Source organism: Opisthocomus hoazin, chromosome 8 (genome assembly GCF_030867145.1).
Source record: "Opisthocomus hoazin isolate bOpiHoa1 chromosome 8, bOpiHoa1.hap1, whole genome shotgun sequence".
Lineage (NCBI taxonomy): Eukaryota > Metazoa > Chordata > Aves > Opisthocomiformes > Opisthocomidae > Opisthocomus > Opisthocomus hoazin.
Genome location: NC_134421.1, coordinates 12,188,681 through 12,211,778, shown reverse-complemented (window position 1 = coordinate 12,211,778; position 23,098 = coordinate 12,188,681). Strand labels below are relative to the sequence as shown.

General features: G+C 38.5%; 1 protein-coding gene across 5 annotated transcripts in view; it reads left to right on the top strand.

Annotated features, from left to right (window-relative positions):
* The window catches only part of SLC41A2 (solute carrier family 41 member 2), a 67,408-nt gene that overhangs the window by 29,871 nt on the left and 14,439 nt on the right, over nt 1-23,098 (top strand). For all 5 annotated transcript variants that reach the window (XM_075428490.1, XM_075428489.1, XM_075428487.1 and 2 more), the window contains 3 exons: nt 6,804-6,951; nt 7,503-7,582; nt 21,850-21,981. In XM_075428490.1, the coding sequence (XP_075284605.1) occupies nt 6,804-6,951; nt 7,503-7,582; nt 21,850-21,981 (360 nt within the window). The remainder of the gene's footprint in view (nt 1-6,803; nt 6,952-7,502; nt 7,583-21,849; nt 21,982-23,098) is intronic.

The window sequence follows — 23,098 nt, the reverse complement described above, 5'->3', positions numbered from 1 at the left end:
AATTAGAGTTTAGCTTATTGGAGACTGTTTATCTAGATTTATTGCTATGCCCAAAAGTCTTACTAGACTGGAACATTGGGTTATTCTACTTAAAATAGATTTCAGGTCCCAACAATTGATATGTTTGATTGGAATTCAGTTCAAAAATAGCGTTTATGCTAGTCAGTGTAGTGCCATGGAAGTTGGTATACCAGCTAGATGGAAAGGAGTTAGCTAAGGTTATTGGCATATACTAGCTATCTGGGTAGGTGTGGAGTTGGAAGAAGTTGTCAAATTTGGGTTAACACTGAGATTAGATTTGGGGCTAGGGTTATGATTAAAATTTATTCTAGTCAGGATCGTGTCTGATTTAAAATAAATAAGGCCAGACTTCAGGCTTGAAATGTTAACTGGTAAGTATTTAAAATAAAGTTTCTTAGAAACTTCTGCCCTGTAGGTCAGACTTCATTTTGGTTTTTAAAATTTTGCTTTGCAAACTACATTGTAATGAATATGCCAGTGATTTTTCATTTGTTTCCTAAATCTTTTCCCTACAAATATTAGTTTTTTGTGTATTTGCATTGTGATGTTCTCTATATAGTTGCCTAAGTTGAACCCATATGACTCAAAGACAGTAAATCATTAATACTGAGTCTTCCTTTTTTATTAAACAGCTTCCTCTACTCCTTTCCTTTTTTCTTTTTTTTTTTTAATTGTGGCCACAGGCCAAACTTAGTTACATGTGCTGGTATTTTAATAGTAGCTGGATTTTAATAGTAGCTACATTTGTCTTTTGTAAATAACAAAATATATTGTTTTGTGACTATATCTAGAACTGCTTCCTATGCTTTATATAAATTACAGATAATAAGTTTCTTAAAGGAGTAACTAATTACTGCTAACATTTCAGTTTCTTCTAAAACATGCCCTTTTTTTTTTTGCTTCTTTTTTAATCTAAAAAAACAACTAAACAAACAAAACACACTTGATCCCAAAAAGAAGATGGAGAAAGAAACTTGGACTTTCTTCCTGACACACATTTCCAGAAATTTACAACTCTAGTTACAGATGGCCTAATGTATCTCGGAGGAATCAAAAAAGAAGTGGGTCCAGTTTGAATTGATCCTTTTGCTGCTGTTACAGCTATCATGGCCACTCATATTCTAGTCAGCCACTGCAGTTGAAAAGCAGATCCCACACATGTGTAGGGGGAAGGGTTAGTGGTGCGCTCAAGTACGCTCTAAGAGTTACTCCCAGTTTTCTTTCTATACGGTCTTTTGGAAATACTTCTCTTTTGGCGATACATGTAATTATGTAGTTACCACCAAAATGGGTGCTTTTGCCCTATATTTTTTTTCAGTGTCTTTTGTATTTCTTTCTCTTAGGAAACAGAGTCTTTCTAAAGTAAGAATATACCACAACGCCCTGGGAAATGTGTGGTTTCCAAGGTCCATGTATTTGAACTCTGAAATAGTGACAAGAAATTAAAGTATGGAGTAGCTTCAGCTCAGGAGAGGTATATAAAGTTGTGAATGGCAGGGAAGAGGCAGTCAGAAAATCATTAGGCAACAGGTGAAAAAGAAGTTAAAGAAACTTTTTCACACAATACATGATTGGGATGTGGAACTTGCTGCCGTGTTATCTTAAGACAACCAAAGTGATTTTAGAAACTATTTGGATAAATTAATCAGAGAAGAATCCATTAAGGAGTATTGAACAGACAGATGCAGACAGCAACTTAGGTGATGAAATCCCTGAGGCAAACAGCAGCAGAAGCTGGCAGGGCACACTGGAAGAGGCACCACTCTAAACTTGTCATTTTCTTTTCTTCTTTCCACAAGCCTGAACTGTTGACTATAGTCAGACACAGGATACTGGACTGGATGAGACCTTTGGCCTCACCCAGCACAGGTGTTCTTACGATCTTTCTGTCGTTTCCCTGCTGTCTCAATGCTGGCATAGCAAGCCCAACGAGAATGTTACAAAGAAACCCACAGTTTATAGGCTAGCAGGATTCACCTCTGAACTGTATTCTGAATTAACTATTTTCCCATATGATTTATTAGCCTAACTACTCACATGTACTGAAACAAAAGTGTAAGTTTCTGGCTTCTCTCTGCATGGGAAGAGTTGTTTTCAGATAATGAGACTAGAAGGCGGGAATTGATTTATGTACAAGCCTTGTCTGCAGCACAGCTGTACACCTCTGCTCACCCTCTGGTCTGATCTGGTGCTTCATGGCATACCCAGAAGAGCCGGGGAAAAAGGACTGTAGCATTTTTACCTAGGCTAGGGCCAAATGAAACATCTCCTTTGGCCACCGTCATATATATAATTTCTTAAAAGTTCATCTGAGTGTTTTAAAAATAATGGCAAAGCCGTCAAACCCAGGGATTTTGGTAGGAAAAGGTGAGGGGTTCCCGCTGCCCAGGCAACTCCCTGGGCAGTGCTGTGTCCGTGAGCCACTGCAAAGCCACCGGGGACAGCACTAGAGTCCCCCCTGGACTGCCGCAGGGACCCAGCGCTGGCTCCTCGGCAAGATACAGGGACTGCTCTGGGGTGGGAACACCCGGGGTATGAAACGTGGAGGTCCGCGTTGCTTGTCGTTTGTCAGTGATGATCTAGAGACTTTGTTTAAAGCTGTCCATTTCTTCGCACAGAACGTGGCGCATATATATGCATTTATCTCTCATGCATGTTGGATCCGGGCTGAGAAGATAAATTGTGTGATTCACATTATTATTTTCAGGTTCTTACTCTGAAGTAGTATACTTCCAATTTACCTCTAATTCCTACTAGAGGTTGCGTTGTTTTTAGTGGCACTGCACTGAACAATATGTCACAGGAGATACCTTGCACAAGGAGTAAAGCATTAAGCGTTGTACTTCTACAAACTAGAAGATTAATTTATATGACTGTTTGCTAAAGGGATGAGAGCTTAAAGTAAATGAAGATCAGTGAAGACTCAGTTGAGAACCTTGCCTCTTTCCTCTTCTCTCCTTCCTTTTGTAATTTAAGGACACAGTCAGAAGTTCATTGAAGAGTTGGGTGCTTTTAGGAGTTGAACTTCCACTGTTGGATGGTAGAAATTCTATAGCACAGCCAGGATGAGCAAGATTCCTTTTACCATGTAAGCTACCTGCTGCAAATCTGTAAAAAACTGAGTGAAGTGAGCCCTAAAAGAGGAGTCTTTTATTCCCTCTTCCCATTATCCAGCTATTGTAGCATACATTTTCTGTGAATTAAGTTAAGAGGAAGATGGCCCACCCTTCCTTAAAAGATGCATCTCAAGGTTTAACATCTCTGCAGATTCGTGTAGTAAGGTGTTCTACACTAGCTTCCTGTAGCTGTTCCCGAGAATTAGACTGGAGTTGAGTAGTTTCACAGGTCTTGTAGGTAACTGGCATCTTATCGTTGCTCACTTGTGACAGATTCTGTAATATAATTCTAAACTTTTAATTGCTTCTGTAGTTCTCTTTTTAATGTAACTTAATAGACAGTAGAATCTGAAGTTTCTGTAGGGAGCAGCTGCCTTGCCTTAATTTCTACACCACATTTGACTTAAAAAAACTGGACAGGGTGAATTTCAGTTGTCTGGTCTTAAACTTATAAACAGATTAATATGTATACCTGATTTCCTCCTTGTTTAGCAGCATGGGGATGGTTGATGGCCTATATATTTGTTTATTTATCATTCCCTCTAGCACTTTAGAACAGAGAATCCCAGTAAGGTGCTAGTATATTATCATAGCAGAAGTTTTGTTTAAAAAAAGAATCTAAGCTCTGGCTGTGTCCTGTCTTTGGAGATCCTCCACTCCTGAGAGCCACTCCTGGCTTTTGTTCTTTTCAAGAAGAAACTTATGAGAGTATTGCAACAATGGGGTAGATTTTATAATCCAATTTATGTCCAACTATGTTTAAAGGACTTGGGTATAAAACCTATTTTGTACGTTTTCTCTGTACTTTTTTCCATGGTGAAAATAAGACATTTATACATAATTAAATGTTGAACAAACAGGTCAAAAAAATTAACACCTCTCTCTTGCTGTTGACTCAGAGGAACAAAGCTAAGCCATTGCTGAATAGCCATGAAAGTCCTATCTTAGTGTGTAAAAAAAAAAAAAAAACAAACCACAAACAAAAACACAACAAAATCAAACAAAAAAACCCAAACCAAAAACCCAAGCCCTACTGGTTGCATTTTGTTTCATGTCATTGTCTTTTATATCACTGTGCACTTTGGTTTTATTGCTATGAAATACATATTCACCCTCTTGAAAGTGCATCTAACTTTTGCTTTGTTTGCTGTAAAAAGGACAACGTTTTCCTTTTTCCTGTAGCTGCTGCTAACTAACTTAAAATATGTTGAATTCCACTAATGAAAGGTTTGATAATCAGCCATGGATTAGTCATGTGTTCTAAGATTTGTAAAGCTGCCCTTGCTTCTAGCTACTTGCTGACTTCTGAAATGGTCGTGCTGCACTGCAGATATAAATTATATTTATTTTGGTTATGATTCATGAATCACTATACACTAGCAAGACTGTCTTCTCATTTTTTTCCATTTTTTTAAGCTTCTTACAAAAAATTTTTGTGGCAGGATGACGTGTATCTGTATTGTATATTTTACACATTTATTTAGAATTACTTATTAATTATTGGTTACTATTCATTGTTCATTTGCTGGACTGATTTCAATTTTATCTGATATATTTTACTTATTTTTAGTGTTCTTTGTAATTCTTGGACTAGCTCTCCAAGCTTGGAGACTGGTGCAGATAGTTAAATACTCTCCCTTTTTGCATGAACACATTCTAACAAGTTCTTTAAGTTGTTAGTAGGATTAAAAAGGAAATTATTGTGAAAGTCATACTTTTTGAACTTTATTTTCCCTTCCTGTCTTGGTAGAGTCCTGTAATAAAGAGTACGGTGGGCTAATTGTTGATGTACAAGTGAAAGAATTTCAAAAATTAGTGATTAATTAGGGTAATACTCACCATTGCATCTCTATTTTGCTGTTCAGCGTTTGTTTGCAACAGAGTATCTTTGCTGACCAGCAATTACCTTCTAATAAAATTGGCAACCTCTCCAAAAACGTGGCAGACTTAGAACTTATTTTGTGCCCCTTTATATTTTACTAAATATACTACATCAGAGCTGTTCTCTCACTCTGAGCTTTATATCTTGAGATAAAAAAAAAAGAGAAGGGAAAAGCAGGGAAGTTTTGAAATTTTAAATAAATAGATGGAGAATGAATGATGCTGTTCCATGTGACTGATTTTAGTGCACACAGGGATCTTTCTTCATTGCACGTGGAGGGAAGGATGCGTTTACCTGGGCAGTAAGTCATTCAGGAACTTTACAGCAGTACATTTTTGTCTTTTTTATTGTTTGATAAACCTATAATTGTCAAATAAAGGAATACTGTATTGTGTGTGCTCTTTTGAGTAAGAAGTCTTCACATTAGGCCCACTTCTTAGTTCACAGAAAGAGAAGAAAGGAGGAAAAAAAAAGCACCACAAAGGAAGGAGCTAATATACTGTAGAACAGTTAGAAAAGGAAGGGAAAAAATTACTTCTCTTTTGGGCTTTGTCTCATTCTCATTCCAACAGCTTTCTACTTTTAGCTTACGCAGTGAAAGGTTTCTTACTACCTTTTCTGCTGGCTCTGCTGCAGAGGTTGTTGCCAGTCAATGCAGAAGGATAGTGACTTCTAAAACCACTACAGCAATTCTTCCAGGAGTAATTGTAGCTCCACCAAGATAACATCAAAGTAGTAATTGCTTGAATATGCAGCCTTTGTAATAAGCCATAATACATGGGTGATAATACTTTTTTATATACTAAACATTCTTCTTTGGTAAAGTGTTTGTGTGTTCTACATTAACTACTTCATCCTGTTAATTTCAACTGTATTTTGCATTAAGAAAATCCCAAAAGTTTAGACAAAATGTATTTAACATTAGATACATGACCACATTTCTCATAAAACAAAACATATGTAAAAGTGAAGTTTTTGCATAGTTTGTATTTACGTATTTGTCATTAGGAGAATTTTTCCATTATTTACATCACTGTTGAATTAGGAAGTTGCGGATCACTGTAATAGCTTCTGTGTGGATGGGATTATAAAACGAAGTAATAAAAAACAATAGTATTCTTTCTGTGGAGGCAGCTGTTTGCCTTAGCTCATATTTATGATGGTACTCGCTGGTGTTTGCAGTTGTGTTCCTACGAAATATGATGCAGTTCTGATGGGTGGGTGCAAGCAGCAGAATTGGGGCTGTGAATTTTTGGACTCAGACTGGTTATAAAACAACTGAGATGCAGATAGAAATGTCTCAATACTACACATTATGCTTGCATCATTTTAGATATGCTATTTCTGAGAAGATTACCGTATTATCTGTGCTTTGGAAAGAAGGGGGTGTACATGTGCTATGAATTTGTATACACTCAAAATGCATTTTCAATATATTAAGTTTCTTTTTTTTAGTAGATGTGTTACAAAAGAATGTTTTATATTCCACATCCTTATTGTATTTTTATCATAAAGCATCATACAAAATCCTCTTCAAAATTCCTGCTTTGCACAGATAGTTCTGTCCTTGAGAAGATGGGAGACAGTGATCACAGATGGCAGATGGCATCTTATTTAGTGCAGTAGTTGGAACTTTAGGTGCAGTAGTGATAAAGACTATTAAAATTCCTCAGTTGCATGATGTAGATTATAATTTGTTTTAGAGTTCTAAACTAGGGAAAACATATAGGAATGTCTTGAAAGTAAAACAGTTTTGGTTTTTTTTTTCCATATTATTATTTTAGAGACCTATTACTATGTATCTCCTTTGGTTGGTGCCTTTTTTTTGGCTCTGACTCCGATGGGGATTGTCATAGCTGCCAAACACCCAGCTACCAGAACTGTTCTCCATTCAGGGTGGGAGCCTGTTATAACTGCCATGGTTATAAGCAGGTAAGTCTATTTGCCTTGCTTCGTCTTTACAGTCACCCTGTGTCTATATGTATTATTTAACACCTGATTGTACTTAAAAGAAACATTTAAGGAGCCTCTAGAATGTAGAGTGTGAATAAACTTTAGTCTTCCCAAGCCGGGGAAGTTACAAAATTAAGTCACAGGTGGGAATGAGTGGGGGAGGCAGCAGCAGCCTGTGGCAATGGCTGAGCAGAGAAGTGTGCTGTATCAAGTGAAGGAAACGGTGAGCTATTCATCTCCTGTAGTTTCCAGCTGAGATTGCACACAGATCTAAGAGATTATTTAGTCACATGAAAACCATGGATCTTAGACGTGGAGTGACTGGATGAAATTCTATGGTCTTTGTTACACAATAAGTCAATTTTAAAATATAAATAACTATAGCGATGTTAGTCTGTAGCTGAGAACAAGGTAATGGTGGGAGGGAAGATAAGTTGAGAAGAAAACTGTGGCTGAAGATGTTTTAAGTTTTGAAATACTGATTAATGTAACTGCTTGCCTTATTCTAAATATTGTACTTTGTTTTTCAGTATTGGTGGCCTTATTCTGGACACAACTGTATCTGATCCTAACTTAGTTGGAATTGTTGTTTATACCCCAGTAATTAATGGTAAGACTCTGACAGGATTATATGCTACTGTATTTCAATTGATATACCTTGGTTTGAGAAAAGTCCATTACATTAAATTTCTGTTATGCTAATTAGGATCTGGTATATTAATTTCAAGTCTTGATTTTGATGTCAGCAGTTATTGATTCGAACACCTAAGGAGTACTTCCTGATCTTATTTACTACAGCCATTAAAACATGGTAGAGAATGTGAGAAGCAGGAACCTAAAGTATGCATTAAGAAATGGAAAGTGTAAATACTGAAGCAGTATATTCAATATTAAATGATCAAACATTATACTGAAAAGGTTATGGCTGAGGAAAATGTAGATAAAATTTTATTTCAAAGGAGTTTCTTATGAACATCCAAGGGCAAATTTTCATAACAGTAATTTACTATTTACATGTAATGTACGTAGATATAAGAACTAACAGGGATGCTACAGGCAAGTAAACAGATTTCTCAAGAAAAATATGTTGTTTCCCATGCTTGGTATGCACTTTCCAGGTGTGTAAGAATGTAGTTGTGAAAATTTGGTCCCTAAGTTAAATGTTCTATCTTCTAATGGTAACAAAAAGGCAAATTTTATAGGGACAGTTAGTATCTTACTAGACTGATGCAGTTTGAAAAAGCTTTTTTTTTCCCCCTACATACTGTAGGAGTTGTTACATATTTAGTTTGCACTAACTGTAATCACCAGATCTGTTCCCACTGTATTGCTGCCTGGCTGTTCTTTTCCTCTTTTGTATTTCTCCATTTGATTATTTACATTATTTTGCACTTTTATGTATGGTTGATTTTTAAACCATTTCTCCAATTACCAAGATGATTCTGAAGTCTAATTTTTGGCGTACAGAGTGTTTTTGACTTAACTTGGCCTTTGCAAATACTGTATGGGTATATTCTATTCTGTTATTCTAAGCTATTGCAAATTCCATATGGGTATATTCTATTCTGTTTTCTAAGCTATCAATTAAATGAATTACGACCACTTGTTTTCCACCTTGATAATAAAATGTTAATATGGACACTGAGTTTTAGTTTGAACCACATTGCCCTGATATGATTAATTTTCCAGAGCTTGCCAATTTGCTAAGTTTTACTACAGTTGAGAGTGTATCTGTTGCTGTGACCATTAGGAGGAAATCATGTTGTTTTGACAGAAGCATGTTCTTGGCAAATTCATGTTAGCTCTTGTTTTACAGCTTTCATATCTTCTAGATGCTTATAATTTGTCTTTTTAATAGTTTGTCCTAATACTTATGTAGGAATGTAAATTTCACTGATATACAGATTCCCCAGATCATCCTTTTTGGCCCTCTTTGAAGATACATTTTCTGTTTTCCCCAGTACAGCCCTCTGGTATTCTCTAACCTCCAAAATAATCAGTTTGCAAAAATGATCACTGGTAATTCATGGATGGTTCGTCTAGCTCTCTAAGGATGCACTAAATTTAACTTACCCTCACGCCCTAATACATATCAGTTTGTGATCAGATATCACCATTTTTGTGAAGGCAGTAGACAAAAGGAACTGAGTATTTCAGTCTTCCATAGCATATGTTGCTTGTTCTTCTTTCAGACTAAGGTTCTAGATTTCCTTTCTTCTTACTTCTAATATGAAGCATTTCTGTGTTGCCACTTGCATTCCGTGCTAAATGTAATTTAATTTCAACCTTTATGCTTCTTTGCCTATGCCTTGCCTTTATATTAATTAAAAATTGCAAGTACTTGCATCTACCTTTTGTGTGTTTCCATTTTGATTTCCAGATACCTAAAGAGCAGGGCAGACATGTGATCTTCAACTTTTTTCTGCTTTACATCTGTAACTTTTCGTATAATAGCCCTTTTTGGATAAATCCCTGGATTTGCTTCCTAAGAAGAGAGGATTAGTTTTTTTGGTTTTAGTCAGGCATACCCAAACCAGTACTATTACCCGTGGTCCTGCTTTCCTAGATGACATCCTTGATTACAAAAGCCAACAACTGTTTGGTGATTGTTTCTAACTGTTTCCTTGTAGACTTCTATTTCTGCTCCAGTACAGTACCAGAATACTTCTGGATTTTCTCTATAGACTCACTTATTCTAGACTTGCTACCTACAGTGGATACAGATCTCATGGATACACGTCCTACCAGATGTTGAAATGGTGATGGTCTTTTACCCTGTATCAGTTATGGACTGCTCTTGTAAGTGGAACTGTGCATCCTAGTCACATCATTTTCTTTCACAGAAATTGGCTATGAAACCTGGCTGCCTGTCTGTTTACATTTTACCTTTTTAACATTTTTAGCTGATGATTGGACTTAAGTAAATAATTTTAGTTGCTAAGAATGACAGCTTACTGTAAACACGTATCTGGAGAAAAGGGTAAATGTACCACTTTGTTTCTTATTTTCTTTTGTAATTTTATCAACAGAATTAAGGTAATGTGCATACATTCTTTTGAACTATCTCTAGAGGAAAAGAACTAGCCAAAAGCTGCATGTAGCCCTGGATGGATAGCTGGCAGGTCAAAAGATCCTTGAAGAGTTAGGAAGAGAGGGAAAGATGGGGCTGTTGAAGCAGACAGGGAGAGAAAGAGTCCTTCAAGAAGGCAGGGACAGCAAGAGGCATGCTTGCAGCTGTGGGATCCCGCAGTGGTCCTGTGGTGATGATTCCTATGATGATTGTACCACTTGCATTCAAAATGCTGCTTTTTCATAAGAAGTTTTGTATTTCTAGACCATCATTAGCCTTTGTCATCTGCCCCCTGGACTACTGTGCAATGCCTGAGAATGTTATTTTCTAAGCCACACCAGGTGCCTTACTCCATGGTTCATCTGGATTTTTCATGCTTAGCTCCTCCTTTTCTTGTTATGCATAAAACAGTCTTTTCCCAACTCTCACAGTTTAAACTTCTTTAGTGACTAGTAATAGACTATTGGCAAGTTGTTTATAGTCCTGTGTCCGTATTTTCAGGACCTTTGTTATTATTCCAGACTTAAACTCTACATTGTAAGAAGAGAAACCTCATACCAAGCTCCATTTTGGAGCTCATAACAAGCTCACAAGCCTGATAGGCCCAGACAAGAGTCTTGCAATGGTAGCATAAGGTAAAGTTAGCCGAAGGTCCATGGCCTGTTATCACCGATAGCGATAATACTTGTGCAGTGCCACTGGGCAACAACAGAAGCCCTAAGGAATTCTGGTTTTCCCTCATCCACGAAAGAATGGAGGGGAGTGATGTGTAAGTGTTGTATGTGTGTGTGCTAACCCCCTTAACCTTCAGAATGCTATGGATAGAGGCATTTCTATTGGAAAATATAGAGAAAATACATTCTGTGTGGAGGATGCAGAGCGGGCCTCTTTTGTGGTAGACCTCCTGAAAGAGGAAATTGTAGGTAGGTGAATTTTTGGTTGTTGTTAGATTAGCCTCTCCTGGGTTTCGTAATTCTACTGGCGCCTTTTGATATTGCTGGTCAGTATAGCGTAGTAAACTGGAGTTTAGGAAATCTTTCAGTTAAAAAAGCACCTCTGTTGACACTCATTTACTGACATAAGAGGTGTGCTAGACCACTTAACAGATGGCTTTTTAATATTACTGTTGCAGAAAGGTTTCTCCACCAGTCCTTTCCTGGCCCTGGAAGTCTCATTGTAAGCCTAAGTAGCGAAAAGAGCTGAGGGTTTTCCCCTCAACATGCTTTTCCTATGCCTTTTCCTTTCTCTTACGTTGAAGTTTGTTGCTCCTGTGACACGGAAAACCTGAAAGAAACCAGGGAAACCTGAAAGAAATATTGTAACCTGTTGGGATTGTGTTCAGCCAGATTTTGAGGACGATGTAAATTTGTCCAGGATTTCAAGCCGTCACTGTTTTTTTCCAGTGACGGTTGCCAGATCTCGAAATCCTGAGCAGTACGCACTGCAAAGTTGTCAGGCGTTAGGCTTCCTGTGTGCACCATTGGGTAGCTCTCAACCTCGTCCGGTCTCAGTGACTTGTATATTCTTAGATGTGAGACAAATTACTTTCAGCACATACGTTACAGTGTGGAGCCATAAATCTCTTGGTTTAAGAAATATTAGTCTGGAATCTGAACAACCTCAAAGGTTCCTACCCCTATTAACAAGAACTGCAAATATTTGCCAAGAATGTTAGAATAGTTCTTAAGCAGGCAGGCATTTATAGTCAGCTTTACTGCTGGTGACCAGAAGTATTTCACGACTACTTTTCCATTTTTCCGCCATTAAACACATTTCTTGAGATGAATAATTGTTTTTAGTTCTATGGTTGGTTGGGTTAAATTGTAACTTTGCTTTTTAAAAAGAAATTAATTGGTTTGTGGTTTCAGCCATTGGTATTTACAAACTACTTGAGATTTAGATGTCTGTGTTTGATGCACTGAAGTTCTGAATAAAATAGCTAAGCCCAAGCATGACTGTGCTTCAGCCTAGATACTCGAGTTGATCTTTATGTTTTCTAATGGACGAGATGGTTAAAATCTGCTAATCCTCTTACAGCATCATAGTGTCTTGAATATGGCTCAGGAATTGCAATTTGCAAGTAACCGAGTTCCTTTTGTGCAGAAAAGAGATAACGCCTTAAACAATTATATGCTTCTGAACGTGCAACTGAAATGAATAAAGGTGCGGTTACCAGATAGTGCCACTTTCCTCTCCATTTTTGTTGTATGCTTAAACAAAACGTTGCAAGATATCTTCTAAGTATTTGCTTTTCAGGAGTTACTGCCTAATAACAAACATGTTGGTAGACCTTACCCCATTTTTATGCATTTTGTAGAATGGATGTTCTGCAAATTAATTCTGAAAACATCTGAAAATCAGAAATGTTTTGCAGTCTTTCTGTAAAATAATTTACCTTTACACATAGTTTGAAGCAATGCTCTTTAAAGGTAACATAAAACTGTTGTAGTATTTGTTACTCTTTAGCTGTACATATTGTGAGATTATTTGATATCTGGAGGGAATAAATGTAGACCAAAGAATATGAGAAGCCCATAGGAGAAAATCTAATGCAAAGCTTACTGAATGTCTGTTGTCTGGGAGATGAAAGTTAAGCTTATGTAGTATATTCCCCAAACCGTACCTTTTTTGTCTATTAGTAGGATAAATTGAATGACAAACTTGCAGGTTTTTCAGAGAGCTTTCACTGTAAATTGGGTGCTTTGGAGAATATGGAAAGGAAACACTCAGGAACTATTCGTCCTCAAAAAAGAAAATGCATTTTTTAATAACATTGTATATTTTAATCTCTCATAGCATAGTTGTACCCTCAACTTTCACACAACAGAGATGTGCTTTGATTAGAAGATAGCCATTGTCTCAGACAGTTGAGCATCTGCTATTTGCTTCCGTAAATTACAAGGGATAGCATTAGTGTACCTGTATGGAAGTAGAGCAATTTGGCTGGGTAACAAATTAATATTTCTGTATCCTGAATTGGAAAGAATGTGATAGTCTCAGAAGGCACTTATACTGTACGAAAATTTTATAATTCAGTCCTTATTTTCACATGAAAAAGGAGGAGGGTTTTGATTCTGGATATTTCATTCTGATGCATTATTGGGTGATAGTTTTACTTCTTTTTAGCTGCTAGACTGTACATGTAAATCTGTATGTTCTATGCTATTAGAGACAAGTATTTTTTCTGTTACATCTTACTTATAAATTTCTTACAAGATTTCAGTAATTACTAGTTTTCATGTCAAAATAATATCCAGAATATTTTAATTTTTGACAATCATGGAACAATTTTTAATTAGGCTTAAGAAATAAATTATTTATAAGCCAAATGAAACATAAACTACTCCATTTTAAAATGTAATAGTTTGCCTATATAATGTTGTCTCAAACACCTTTCTTAGAAAACATCCCTAGAGAAAAAGCTAATAATTTCCAACTGTTTCCCCCAAAACATTTTGAAGTATTAAAAGAAATGCTACAAAGTACAAAGGAATGGAGAAGATATATGGATACAAAAAACAACGTAAAAAAGTACCTAGTTAAGCTAGGCTTCTGTTCTTAATACTTCACTTGCATAAAACATGACTTTTTGAAGTTAGTGATGGAGCGGTCAGGGCAAAAATTGATTTTAAATTTTCTGAAAGATAATCCAGTTATTCAAAAAATTCAAGTTTTTGGTCACTGTTGTAACTGAGATTCTTCTCCTTCCTTTTCATTTCATTTTTGTAATACAAATGACATCAAAGAGCAAGTTGTTGTTGAACTCCAGAAAGACTAATTGGTGCAACTGACTATTTTGAGCTATGGATTGTATGCAGGAATGCAGAAAAGTGAGAATATTCTTGCCTTCCTTCTCTTGATAGATTTACAAGAAAAATCAATTTGGGAATTGTGTTGGCCTAATTTTTCCCTTGTGTGAGTATTAATTGATTCTTGTCCCATTGCACAAGCTATATTGTAGATGCTTGGGGACAGTGTGGTATTCTGTCGCTGGTTAATCTCTCTCCATAGAACTGGATTTCAGAAAATCTTTAATCTCAGTGAATTGATATGCATATGGTTTGCCATTCCTACACAATTATTTGTGTGCCTCATCATGCAGCTGTTCTTTATAGTCTCATGAACAGTTGTGGCACTGGTCATTAAAGCCGCGTATGTAGGCTTTATCTTGTGGTCTCAGTGCTTTCATAGCAGGCCGTTTTCTGCAGGAACCCTTCTTCATTTATATATATTTAATAAAAACAAAAAAGGAAGAATGAGATGGGGACCTACAGGAAAGGAAGTGACTTTACAAATAAGGTAGTTGAATAGTGCTTTGGAAAATTGCTCTTACCTACCATACAATTCTCACATGGTGCTAAACAAGTGAGAATCTGGAATTCCTGGTTAGAGATTCTGGATCTGACCCACAGAAATACTAAACATTTATTGATACAAATGAAATTATTGAGAAGTCTGCTTTAAATACTAAAACATTTTTTGGGGAAAAAAAGACTTAAATATTTTACACTGGATATCCAAAACTGAAAAATGCTCTTTGCAGAAAGTACAGATATATCACTTCACATCACAGAATGGTAGGGGTTGGAAGGGACCTCTGTGGGTCATCTAGTCCAACCCTCCTGCCGAAGCAGGGTCACCTGCAGTAGGTTGTAGAGGACCTTGTCCAGGGGGGTCTTGAATATCTCCAGAGAAGGAGACTCGACCACCTCCCTGGGCAGCCTGTTCCAGTGCTCCGTCACCCTCAGAGGGAAGAAGTTCTTCCTCATATTCAGACGGAACTTCCTGTGCCTCAGTTTGTGCCCATTGCCCCTTGTCCTGTCACTGGGCACCACTGAAAATAGTCTGGCCCCATCCTCCTGACACCCACCCTTCAGATATTTGTAAGCATTTATAAGGTCCCCTCTCAGCCTTCTCTTCTTCAGGCTGAACAAGCCCAGTTCCCTCAGCCTCTCCTCATAGGGGAGATGTTCCAGTCCCCTCACCATCCTTGTAGCCCTAAACATGTATGTTTTAAAAATAAAAGCATCTATGTTTTTAAAGCATTCAGATTTATAGTGACAAGCACCACTGAAAAGCAGAAAGGAAACAAATTTTCAGTCCAAAATTTGAATAGTGAATATTAAATAAGACTACCAGGTATTCATTATATGCCAAGGATGAAGCAAATTATCAAAGTGATGTTTAGTTAGGGAATGCTTTGTGGCATTGAATTAGAGATTGGCGTTGAATTTCTGAGAGGAAGAATAATATTCATATTATTTGACTGCATCATAATTTATACTAATTCTACCCACGGAGAATTTACAGATAGGTTAGAGGGGTGTATCTACTATGAACTTTGGCTTTGGAACACCTTGATTTTGCTTGCCTGGCCTTCTGCAGATAAACTAAAACCCTGAGAAAGGGGCTCCCAACGGTGTCTGAAAGACAGTGAGCTACCTTGGAAAATCACAGGAAGACAAGCACCTTGTCTGCTCGAGATTCAGAATTTAGAGTCCAGTGCTTGTTCTGCTCATTTGAAACATCTGAAACAGAGCTGGGAGGAAAAGGTGGCTTTATTTACTTTTTTATGAAATCACAGAATCATTTAGGTTGGAAGACACCTTTTGAGATTTAGTCCAACCCCCTCCTCGAGCAGGATCCACTAGAGCAGGTTGTCCAGCACTGTGTCCAGTAGGGTTTTGAGTACCTCCACAGATGGAGACTCCACAATCTTGCTGGGCAGCCTGTTCCAGTGTTTGACCACACTCACTGTAAGAAAAGTGGGGTTTTTTGTATTCAGATGAAATATCTTGTGTTTCAATTTTTTCTCATTGCCTCTTGTTCTGTCAGTGGATACTACTGAGAAGAGCCTGGCTCCCTTGCCTTCATCCCTCCCCTCCAGTATTTTGATAAGATCTCCCTGAGCCTTCTCTTCTCCAGGCTGAACAGTCATAACATTCAGCCTCTCCTCATATAAAAGATGCTGCAGTCCCTGTGGCCCTGTGTTGGACTCGCTCCAGTAAGTCCATTTCTTGTACTGGGGAGCTCAGAAATGGACATGGTACTCCAGATGTGACCTCACCAGTGTGGAGTACAGAGGAAGTATCCACTCTCTTGGCCTGCTGGGGATTGTTTTCCTCATGTAGCCCAGGATGCTGTTGGCCTTCTTTGCGGTGAAGGTGGATTGCAGGGTCACAGTCAACTTCTTGTCCTCCATGACCCCCAGGTCCTTCTCTGCAGAGCTGCTTTCCAGATGATCCAGCTTGTACTGGCACATGGGGTTATTCCAACCCAGATGCAGGACTTTGAGTTTCCTCTCATTGAACTTCATGAGATTCCTCTTGAGTCAATTCTCCAGCCTATCTACTACCCTCTGAAATGCAGTACAATGCTCTGGTTTATCAGCCACTCCTCCCAGTTTTCCCTGGCAAATGTTACCCTGTTTATCAAAAAATGCAGTATCAGATCTGAGAAAAAAAACAACCCAATGTGTTACCCAGAACACAGGATGGGCTTAGACTAGTCTGCATCAGGAGCACCCATCCAGCTTCCCTTAACTTCTGCTTTTTTATCTGTAGTGACGGTGGTGAAACAGATTTGCTTTGAAATATTCTTTAAGATGTTGATGTAAAGTACTTTAAATGTGGTTTTCAGAATAGCATAGTTACTTCTATTTTTCTTTTTCAAGATAATGATTAATAGAATTGTGCCTCTAGGCCTATTTGCAATTAAATAACATGATTTTGGCTCTACTTTGAATATGGTTTTCTGTGCTTGTTAGACAAAAAAGAACTGTAATAACAATTTTTGGAAGTATTTATTCTTGCTTAGCCCTTACCTGGCTCAATAAAATGAGGAGGTTTTCAATTTTCCTTTAATGCTGTAAGTCAGCATGAAATCCTTCACACTTTAGCAGACAATGTCTCTTCTGCTTATTGACAAAGTAGCACTCTCATGTTGAAGTGACACACATCTGCTGTTCTGAGAGGAATTCAGAACAGTTGCAGGATTTTACTTTTGAAATTAATTATTTTCCTCTGTGTTGTAGTTCTCATGAGAAGGAAAAGAAGCTAACGAAGTTAGTCTTCGTTATAAAGTATTTGCTATGATGACTGCAATACTGTTTTCCAGGGAAAAAATTTTACGATGTAAAATGTTCATGGAAACAGTCCTCATAGATATCTACAGAGATTTTCGTAATATGAGCAGCTGCTGAGCATGCGGCCATTTTATGCATTCAGAAGATGCTGAGAAGCTGTCAGTTTTGTGTATTGACATCTTGTCAACCTACGCAGTTTTATCTGTTTTCTGCTTCTTGCAGAGATCTGATTAATCTGATATTGCCAAGATAACTTCAGATGCATAATAACAGCTGTTACAAAACAAACGGAGTATCTCTGTACATATCGAAGTGGTTCATTCAATGCAAGCACAGCTTTATACAACTCATTCTGTGACCAGCAGAATAATGAAACCTGATTCCGTGCTGATTTGTTCCTATCCTGAGTTTTCAGAGCACCTGATAGCCCTTTCAGCCCCCAGTGTTTCCTATGGCCTCTTGTCTCTGCAATATCTGCTGCTCACAACCTTCTCTCCATTCTCCTTCTGCAAGAGGCGTCACGCCTAGCTCCAAGCTAGGTGCTGACTGGCCAGCTGGCATGCTTATGCTGTTAACTGTAAGGCTCATATTAATGCCTTTGTCTCACTGAGGGCACAAGTTTGAATCTTTCTCTTTATTTACCTAGCCACTGTTTCCTTTTTGTTAGCTTATTTAACCATACTTGGAGGTAGTTAGTATCTCTGTCCTGTGTCTTATGTGGTTGAAATTGTCCCAAGGGTTCAAAAATAATTAGAAGGAAGAACTCATAGATGAATGAACAGAACTGAAAGACAGCGTGACTGCTGTTGTCTATCACCATACGTTGTCGGCTGGTTGAGACTGAGCAGGATGTATGGATTTTAGAAGCTTTTTACACTTCAGTACACCTGCCTATCTTCTATGAGTTAAAATATACCACTGCTATTGAGACCCAGACCAAATTAAATTTTAAATCATTTTGCTTAACATATGAATGTTGCATTTCCAGACAGCTGAAATAGATTCTGTGTGCTCAGCTTTGCTGTAATTAAAATAGAAAAGAGAACATTACACCTCTTGATATCACGCTTCACACTGGCTGTTTTGGTTAGCATGTCATCTTCCTTTGCAGAGCAGGTGTCACCTCCTTTTACCAGTGTCCCATGGCTGGCTGGTTTGTTTTGGAATCACTTTTAATACTTTTCAGTCATTTTTCTTGTTATCTAAATGCACAGTAGGGCTTGGGACATACTTTCTCTAAGCAATGGTTATAAAACTAAAAAGATTTTTGATCAATAGCTACCTGTCAAAGGATTTACAACCAGTTTCATACATTTTTTTTCATAGATTTGTCCATGTTTCTGTTGTCCAGCAGATTTTTTAATTGCCATTTCAAATGGACAAATTTCCATTTTCCTTAATTCTTTTTTTCTCACTCAGTTTCCCTTGTTGTTAATTAGGGAAAGAGGTATATATAATATCTATTATATTTTTGATTGTCTGAATTTGTTGAAGCAGATAATTATCAGTCACAAGAGGAGATTGCATACATCCTAGGAAACACTTGAAATCTGTTTTATTTGTGCGAACATAGTTTATGGTTGAATTGCTACAAACCTCAAAACATACCTTGAAAAACAGCCCTACTTACTTCTATCTTTAATTCCTTCTTGTAGTGCTATAATAGATATGGATAGTGAGAAAATAGTTTACTAATTTTTTCTTCTAATGTTGTTTTGAATGTCTTTGTTATTGCAGTTGTTAGCCTGCTTGTAATTAACTAGGTTGCTTTTATTCCCTCTTTTTTAAGCAGAAACCGTTTCGTATTTTCTAGTCACGTGGCACTATCCCCAGCTCTGTTGCTTTATTAAGAAGCAGTTTTACATAACAGCTTTTTCTAATTCAGTCATAGAAATGATCTGATTCCCATCCAAATGTAGTGCCGTGATCTTTAGTTTTATTTCTGCCTCCCTTTCCATACATTATTCTTGTTTGTCGGAAGTCTCAAAATTATTGATCTCAATCAAAAGACAGATTTTGGACCCTACTTAGATTGGTTTTAATCATTTTAAACCCCTTTTGTAGTTTATATAAACCCCTTATTTTGCTTATGATTCTGTAGGTTGTCTGAAAAAAGCTACTGTTTTGTTAATTTTCTTTGCAAAGACTGACTCAACCTTTTGGTAGTTCACATTTTGTCCCTGTATCTCCTGACGGGGAAGATGCAGGTAAGTTTCATAAACAGTTCTTTCTGCCATCTCTGTGACTTTTTTTACCTTATTTCCTGATTTATATCTGAAGCCTTTTGCTTAAAAGTCTTACTCCCTTGTTAGGCTCTGCCATTAATTGTCTTTAAGCAGTGGTGATACAGGAAATCTTTTGAATTCTGAATGCTAGATATTTGTCCTAACCACTCCATAGTCCTCAAAAGAGTTTGGCAAATAGCGTCTGTTGGTGACCACAGACATTTGTTCTGCAGCCAAACAAAGCCCTTAGCATCAGATAATCAAATCAGTTGAACTACAATAATCAAGAGTTTTTTCTTTCCAAAGTAGGGTCAAGATCTGTGTTACTTCTGCCTAATTGTATCTTCTCAGAGCAACCCATTGCTGTGTAAAGCATCTGGGGGAAAAAAGCATATGCTTGATATGCAAGTAGACAAATCTAGAGTTTAACAGCAGTAGAAGAATTTTATGCTAGTGCCACTGCATTCTGTAATGTAGATATAACAAATTGGTTTAGTTTTCTATTAACTGAAGTAAGATTTCATAGAACAGCCCAGGTCGGAAGGGACGTCCAAAGGTCATCTGGCCCAACATTTCATGGGAAAGGGAGCTTAGATGAGGTTATCTAGCACCCTGTCCAGTCAGGTCTTGAAAACCTGCAGTGGTGGGGACTCCACCATGTCCCTGGGGTGGTTGTTCCAGTGAATGATTGTTCTCACTGTAAAATATTTCTTTCTTATATTAAGATGAAACCTCTTCTGGTGCAACTTATACCCCTTGCCCCTTGTCCTCGCCATGTGTCTCCCTGTGAAGAGAGAGCCTCAATCTTCTTTGTAGCCACCCTTTAAGTACTAGAAAACTGTGATGAGGTCTTCGATGAGCTTTCTCTTCTCCATGGAGAAAAGACCTAACTCTTTCAGTCTTTCCTTATAGGGCAGGTTCTCCAGTGCTTTGATCATCTTCGTGGCTCTCCTTTCGACCTCCAGTCTGTTGATGTCTTTCTTGAATTATGGGGACCGGGACCCAACACAGTACTCTGGGTATGGTCTGACAAGCACTGAGTAGAGTGGGTTGATCATATCTCTATTTCTGCAAGTAGAGATGGATGCAGCCCAGGATCCGATTTGCTGTCATTGCTGCAGCAGCACACTGTTGACTCATGTTCATCTCGTCCACCAGGACCCCTACGTCCCTTTCAGCAGGGCTGCTCCCCAGCCACATCCAAGCTTGTGCTGGGTTTTTTGGTTCTGTTGTCCCAGGTGCAGGACTGTGCACTCGTCTTTGTTGAACTTCTTACTGTTCTTACTAGTCCACTCTTCCAGCCTGTACAGGTCTCTGCATAAGATGGCTCTCCCTTCTGACATGATTTGTCCACCCCACCACCCAGTTTGGTGTCATCAGAAAACTTGGTGAGGGTGCTTTCAACCCCATCGTCAAGGTCATTTTTGAAGACGTTGAGCAGTGTGGGGCCCAGTATCAATCCCTGGGGGATCCCACTTGTGACAGCCTGGCAGCCTGAGTAAAAGCCATTGATCACAACCCTCTGAGTGCGACCTGTTAGCCAATTTCCCACTCATCTCACAAAGTACCCATCCAGTCTTTAACTTGCCAGTTTGTCTTGGAGGAAGCTGTGGGAAACTGTCAAACGCTTTGCTGAAGATGAGTGTGATGTTTACCCTCTTCCAGTCATCAGGGATATCCCCTGATCTCCACGACTTTTCAAAGATTATGGACAGTGGCTTGGTAACAATGCCAGCCACTTCTCTTTGCATCCTAGTGTGGTTTGTTTCACAGAAATTGTTTCATAGAAATCTTTTTTTTTAATGGGAAGTATATCAGCAGTTGTCACGGAGAAGGTAGACTCTCCATCACTAGCATTCTTTTAAAAATCAGTTATTCAGACACTTGTCCTTTTAGTCTGAATTATGAATGGCAGAAGACTGTAGTTAATGCTGCTCTGTGGCAAAGGGGCATGGATAGATTAGCTCTTGAAGTCTGATCCAGCCTTATGATTCTGTGTGTGAAATCTGCATATATGCTTGTGGTAGTGAGTACATCTGCTTTGCGTTATTTATACTTGCCAGCAATATTGACCTAGGAAAAGGTAATCCAGCAGTGGCACAACTATGTAGTACTTCTGTTGTTCCAAGAGGGATTTCCAGAGAAGAGGGAGCAATAAAAGGAAGATTCACCTATGAGAAGGCATCAGATGGAACCTTCTGGAGGAATCCTTTGCACTTACCCTGAATTAAAACTCATCTCCAAATACCCAGATTTCCAGTATGGATATTCCAAATACCCAGTAATGCACCAAATTATAGCCCAAGTTTTTTGACTTATTTTAGTGCTTGATGTTAGCCTGTCTATAACTAATACACATTCTAAAGATGTTTCTCTTTTTGGCTTTTGTATGCAGGAGACTGGTAAACATAGAGAAAGTTGGTAAATTTGCAAAAATATTGCCTAATAGAGGAAAAAAATAGTTGAAAATTTACCACTTGTTCCCTTTTGTGTTCCAGGTATTGGTGGTAATCTAGTAGCTATTCAGGCTAGCAGAATTTCTACCTACCTCCATTTACATAGCATTCCTGGAGAACTGCCAGAAGAAGCCAAGGGTTGCTATTATCCATGCAAAACCTATTACGGTACAGGTATGTATTAGTCAGTTAATTGTTAAAACTACTGTCTCATGTCTGCTGTTTTTCCCCCTGTATGCCAGTCTGTACCCCCAGTGACACACAGCAACTAACCGAACTTTTGGTTGCAATTTAAAGGCAGCAGAGGCTTAGCAGTTTCCTTTGTCTGCAGCTGTTTGCCTGTGGGAATCACAAGGAACTCCCCGTGGGAGGTGATGCACGGAGATGAACACAGGGAAAGGTGTAACCTTGGCAGGGGTTGAAGATAGGGGCTCATGAGGCAGGGTACTGGTGATACTGACTCAGAAGGATTTCATAGAATCATAGAAAGTTTTGGGTCGGAAGGGACCCCTAGAGGTCATCTAGTCCAACCCCCCTGCAGCGAGCAGGGACACCGCTAACTGGATCAGGTTGCTCAGAGCCCTGTCCAACCTCGTCTTGAATGTTTCCAGGGATGGGGCCCCCACCACCTCTCTGGGCAACCCGTTCCAGTGTTTCACCACCCTCATTGTAAAGAATTTCTTCCTTATATCTAGCCTAAACCTACCCTGTTTTAGTTTAAAACCATTACCCCTCGTCCTGTCACTGGTGTCTCTACTAAAAAGATTGTCCCCATCTTTCCTATAGGCTCAACCTTCATCTTCCCTTAGCTTGTTTACCTGCTTCTAACTTTTGTCATTTAACCTCAGGACTTCAAACCAATCTCCTGTTAGAACCAAACTTTATATCTAATATTATTACTAAGCCAAGTATAGAATCATAGAATGGTAAGGGTTGGAAGGGACCTTAAAGATCATCTCGTTCCAACACCCCTGCCATGAGCAGGGACATCTTCCACTAGACCAGGTTGCTCAGAGCTCCATCCAGCCTGTCCTCGAGCACTTCCAGGGAGGGGGCATCCGCAGCTTCTCTGGGCAACCTGTTCCAGTGCCTCACCACCCTCATGGTGAAGAATTTCTTCCTAATATCTAATCTAAATCTGCCCTTTTTTAGTTTAAGGCTGTTCCCCCTTGTCCTATCACTACACACCCTTGTGAAAAGCCCCTCTCCATCCTTCCTGTAGGCCCCTGCAGGTACTGGCAGGCTGCTGTAAGGTCTCCCTGCAGCCTTCCCTTCTCCAGGCTGAACAGCC